This window comes from Arachis hypogaea, chromosome 3 (genome assembly GCF_003086295.3).
Source record: "Arachis hypogaea cultivar Tifrunner chromosome 3, arahy.Tifrunner.gnm2.J5K5, whole genome shotgun sequence".
NCBI classification, from domain to species: Eukaryota; Viridiplantae; Streptophyta; class Magnoliopsida; order Fabales; family Fabaceae; genus Arachis; species Arachis hypogaea.
The window spans coordinates 133,527,081-133,533,104 of NC_092038.1; the positions used below are offsets into that span (position 1 = coordinate 133,527,081).

At 29.9% G+C, this 6,024-nt stretch overlaps 1 protein-coding gene across 1 annotated transcript; it reads right to left on the reverse strand.

Annotated features, from left to right (window-relative positions):
* Positions 1 to 290: 290 nt before the first annotated feature.
* LOC112736065 (MLP-like protein 423) lies at positions 291 to 1,030 on the reverse strand. The gene is made up of 2 exons (XM_025785421.2): positions 841 to 1,030; positions 291 to 571 (listed from the first exon to the last, which is right to left on the reverse strand). The coding sequence occupies exons 1-2, from the start codon at positions 1,028 to 1,030 to the stop codon at positions 291 to 293; spliced, it is 471 nt and encodes a 156-aa protein (XP_025641206.1).
* Positions 1,031 to 6,024: the final 4,994 nt, after the last annotated feature.

The following is a 6,024-nucleotide window of genomic DNA, read 5'->3' on the forward strand; positions in this document are numbered from 1 at the left end:
TTAATTTTTAATATTTTTCATAATAATTTAAATTCATATTTCTTAAAAAAAAAAACACATGATATCATGTGAATAGATATTGTATTAGATATTATACCGTATCACATTTCATTCCATTATTTATCTACATAATTATTCTCGACGATCCTATTAGATGAATGAGATGTAAATCAACAGAGTATTTCACACGCATATATGATATATGTAAATGCAACATTATTCTTACACTAACACATCACATTATTGTTGCATATATATATATATATATATATATATAACCCATTATAAATTTATTTGCTAAGAAGATAGTCATCAACATTTGGGAAGATCTTGTAAGCAAATTCTTTTATTAAAATAGGTTCAGGAACCTCTTGGCTAGCCTTTTCATACTCACACCACCATTTCACAATGCTTCCATTATTATCCCCCTTTGGTGTTACACTAATATATCCCTTGTAACTCTTCAAGTACTTAAGGAGGTCACCATCAATCACACTATAAATTATTGTCCTCTTTGCATCATCAACATCTTCAATCCTTTCTGTAACTGTCTTCACATCAAGTTCATGGCCTGGAAAGAGAGAGACCCAAAAAAAAAAAAAAGAATTATTGATGAAAAATACAAATAACATAAATCTCATTTTATTGCTTATTTTAAATTTTATTAATACTTGTCTAGAAAAGGTATAGTATATATATGGTTCTAATAATGCGTATAATTATATATTATGATGTAAATAAAATAATTAAGTTTGACTGATTATAAGAAGTTAATAAGCAAAATATTCTATGTTATGTAAATATATCAAAATTAATTAAAAAAAGGAAGACATTACATGCCTAAGTCTAAAGTTACTTTCATGAGAGAGCCCGGAGCCTTGCCATCACCCTGAATAATGTGAGTGCCTTTGTAAATAGATGGTGAAGTCTTTGGGAATATGGTTGCAAAATCCCTGATAGCACTCCAGAACTTGTCTGCATTTGATTTCACCTCCATTTCTGCCTCAAGCTTTCCAACAACACCAGCCATTGCTTATATCAACTCAAGAAGAAAAATAAGAGAGCGAGAGAGCGGGGGGAGAGAATTGTTGTGACTTATGAGAACGTACTAAAAGATTTGCACATATATAACAATGGAAACGGTTCAAGTGTGACCAATAAAAAGATTTTTATCGAAAATTATTATAACGGTTGGTTTAGTTGGTTTATATTGTAGTTAGTTTTTTAGATTTTTTTGAGTATTTTTATCATACTATATTCATTTTTTATGGATAAAATGTTAGTTTCATTTTTTTTTTATGAATAATGGCGAGTCCAAGTACGGACACATTTGGATGTTTTACATATTGTATGGATAATTTACAAATTAAAATTTTTTTATTAAAAATATAAAAAATTTAAATTTTTAATACATTTATTTTATATTTATTAAATAAAAAAATTTAAAACTTTTTATTAGTGATAAGCTAGCTTATTATATGTCTTAGGATACATATTAGCTAAATCTTTAATTTAAATAGTTGAGATTAAATGTAATTAATAAATAGTATACAATAAACAATGTATTTAATATATTCATTGAATTCACAAGAGAAAATACATTTAATGGTCATTGTATTTAAGTTATTATCTTTAATTTTTATTAAAATATATCTAATAAATAAATTAAAATAATTGGTTTCACATAATTATAAAAAATATAACATAATTTAAAAAAAAATCATATATAAACAATTTTTTCAAAAAATGGAATTATAATTAATAAAAATGTTTCACATTTTATTTTCTCATTAAAAAGGTAGATATTTGATAATTTTATGTCATTAAGAGAATAAAAAATAAGATATACATTCTAAATTATACAAATAATTTATACTATATTGTTACATTAATAAAAAAAATTATATAATAATTATTGAAATTTAAGAAACTATTACTTTTTTATAATATTTTAATCTAATAAAATTTAAAAAACTACTACTTTTTAATAATTTTTATTTATTTTTTCAATTAATAAGTCCAAAGTATTTAATACTTATTCAATCTAAATTAATCAAATGCAGTAATGTACATACTTGGTGTTAAATAGATACAGATTCTATAAATTTGAGCAAATAAGTTTAAACATTTTCGTTCAAATGTACTAACAAAAATAAGAAAATGTTGTGAAATAAATAAATAATTAAGGAAAAAGTAACAAGTAAAGAAATATAATTAGATAATAATATTAATCATGATTGATATATATATATATATATATATATATATATATATATATATATATATATATATATATATATATATATATATATATATATTATCGTATGAAAGAAACAAAGAAAGGAAGAGTTTTGTATATAAACAATATAAATAGAAAAAAAAATTGTTATTGATTGTAGTTGTGTATTGCTTCGTATCATACCCCTATTTAAATATATATAGGGTCCATATTTTTAACATTTATTAAATGTAAGTTTTCTTGGTAATATGAGTATTCTACCATGAAAATATTGAGCCACTCATGTTATTAATGGTCATCCACATCATTCATACTTATCACAACACTCCCCCTTGGATGACCATTTAGCATTATGCCTCATTAAAACCTTATTAAAGAAAAATTCAATGGGAAAAAACGTTAGTGAAGGAAAAAGAGTATAATATCCTTTGTGATGGGGACTGCCTCGTTAAAAATCTTGTCAAGAAAAATCCAATGGGAAAAAACCTGACCAAAGAAAAAACAGTACAGTCTTTCCCTCTTGTCGACATCATTTAACATCTCAAAATCGACGCACCCCAATATGATGTACCAATTTTTCAAAGGAGGATTTTGGGAGTGACTTTGTAAATAAATCTACCAGATTATCACTTGATTGCTGTTGGACATTAATTGTGCCTTGATTTTGAAGATTGTGAGTGAAGAAGAATTTGGGAAAAATATGCTTTGTTCTATCTCCTTTGATGTATCCACCCTTAAGTTGAGCAATGCATGCTGTATTATCTTCAAACAGGACAGTCAGAGCTATCTTTTGATCAATTAATCCACATGATGACATAATATATTGAATCAAATTTCTAAGCCAAAACACTCACGACTTGCTTCATGAATCCCTAGTATTTCAACATGATTAGAGGATGTTGCTGCAATTATTGTCTGTTTCGTGGACCTCCATGATATAGTTGTACCACCATATGTGAATAGATATCCTGTTTGAGATCTCCCTTTATGTGGATCAGACAAGTATCCAACATCTGCATAGCCAACTAATTGTGACTTGGATTCATATGGATAATATAATCCCATGTCAACCGTTCCTCGAAGATATCAAAAGATTTATTTAATTCCATTCCAATGTCTTCTGGTTGGAGAGGAACTATACCTTGCTAGTAAATTCGCAGCAAATGATATATCGGGATGTGTATTATTAGCAAGATACATTAGTGCTCCAATGGCACTAAGATATGGTACTTCACGACCAAGGATATATTCATTTTCTTCCTTAGGACGGAATTGATCCTTATTCACATCTAAAAATCTTACGATCATTGGGGGTACTTAATGGATGTGACATATCTATATAAAATCTCTTCAAGATCTTTTCTGTGTATGTTGTTTGACGAATGAAGATCCCATTTGTTGTGTGCTCGATCTGCAGGTCGAGACAGAATTTAGTTTTTCCAAGATCTTTCATCTCAAACTCTTCTTTTAGAGTTTTTATAATTTTTGGAATCTCTTCAAGAGTTCTACTGATATTTAAATCATCGACGTACATAGCAATTATAATGAATCCATATGCAGATTTCTTTATGAAAATATATGAGCAGATATCATCATTCTTAAATTTATTTTTGGTCAGATACTCAATAAGACAATTATACCACATTCGTTCAGATTGCTTTAGACCATATAAAGATCTTTGCAATTTAACTGAGTATAATCCCTGCGAATATTCATTGGATGGTTTAGATATCTTCGGTGCTTTAGGGACTTTCATATAGATATCACGATCTAATGAGCCGTATAAATAAGCTGTTACCACATTCATTAAATGCATATGTAGTTTATGATATGCGGATAAACTGACAAAATAACACAATGTTATCGCATCCACTAAAGGGGAATACATTTCTTCATAATCTATACCGGGTCTTTGTGAGAAACCTTGTACCACAAGTCGGGCTTTGTAGCGCACAACTTCATTTTTCTCATTTCGTTTTCTCACAAATACCCATCGGTATCCAACAGGTTTTACATCTTCTGGTGTACGGACTACAGGTCCAAAGACTTCACGTTTTGCAAGTGAGTCTAACTCAACCTTCATGGTTTCTTCCCATTTTGGCCAATCATTCTTTTGTCGACATTCTTCGACTGATCTTGGCTCAAGATCCTTACTTTCATGCATGATATTTAATGCCACATTATATGCAAATATTTCATTGACAATTGTCTTATTTCGGTCCCATATCTGTCTTGTAAAGACATAATTTATCGAGATCTCGTCATTTTCACAATTTTCAGGTACCTGAATGTCTTCTGACGTTAAAACTATATAAGAATTTTGGACAACTGCAGATGTCTCTACTATGACTTTTTCAACAGGGATCGTATTTACCTCTTTTCTTTTTTGAGAATTTTTGTCTTTGGAACCGACAGGCCTGCCACGCTTCTGGCGTGAATTTGCTTCAGTGGCTACTTGTCCTACTGGGACATCAATTCGAATTGGAGCATTTTCCGCTGGTATATAAGATTTGGTTATGCTATTTGTATCGAAAAATGCATCAGGCAATTCATTTGCTATTCTTTGCAAATATATAATCTTTTGAACTTCTAGTTCACATTGCCCTGATTGAGGATCTAAATGCATCAAAGATGATGCTTTCCAATTAAGTTCCTTTTCAGGAAGTTTATTCTCTCCCTCTAATGTTGAAAATTTTGATTTATCAAAATGACAATCCGCAAACCGGGCTTTAAATACATCTCCAGTTTGTATCTCGAGATACCTCACTATAGAGAGAGAATCATATCCAACATATATCCCCAATTTTCTTTGGAGTCCTATTTTGGTGCGAGGTGGTACAATGGGAACATATATCACACACTCAAATATTCTTAAATGAGAAATATTTGACTGCTGGCCAAAAGCTAATTGCATAGGAGAGAATTGATGGTAACTCGTTAGCTTCAAATGAATAAGTGCTGCAGCATGTAAAATAGCATGCCCCCAAGTTGAGGTTGGGAGATTTGTTCTCATAAGTAAGGGTCTAGCAATTAATTGGAGGCGTTTAATAAGTGATTCTGCTAACCCATTTTGTGTGTGAACATAAGCTACTGGATGTTCAACACTTATTCCATTAGCCATACAATAAGCATCAAATGCTTGGGAAGTAAATTCACCAGCATTATCAAGACGAATTGCTTTGATTGGATTTTCTGAAAATTGTGGTTTTAATCGAATAATTTGAGCCAGTAATCTCGCAAACGCCAGGTTGCGAGAAGACAATAAACACACATGTGACCATCTCGAAGATGCGTCTATTAGGACCATAAAATATCTAAAAGATCCACATGGTGGATGAATAGGTCTACGTATATCGTCTTGAATCCTTTCTAGGAATTCAGGAAACTCAAATCAAATTTTTACTGGTGATGACCTTAAAATTAACTTCCACTGAGAACATGCAACACAACAAAATTCACTAGATTTAAGAATATTTTGGTTCTTTAGTGAATGTCTATGAGAGTTTTCAATAATTCTCCGCATCATAGTTGTTCGCGGATGACCCAATCGGTCGTGCCAAATTATAAATTCATTTGGGCTAGTAAACTTCTGGTTTACAATGGCATGTGATTCAATTGTAATAATTTTAATATAATACAACCCAGATGAAAGTGAGGGTAACTTTTCTAATATAACCTTTTTATTTGAATCATGGGTTGTGATATACAAGTACTCATGATTTTTCTCATTCATTGTCTCAATATGATATCTATTTCTGCGAATATCTTTAAAACTCAATAAGTTT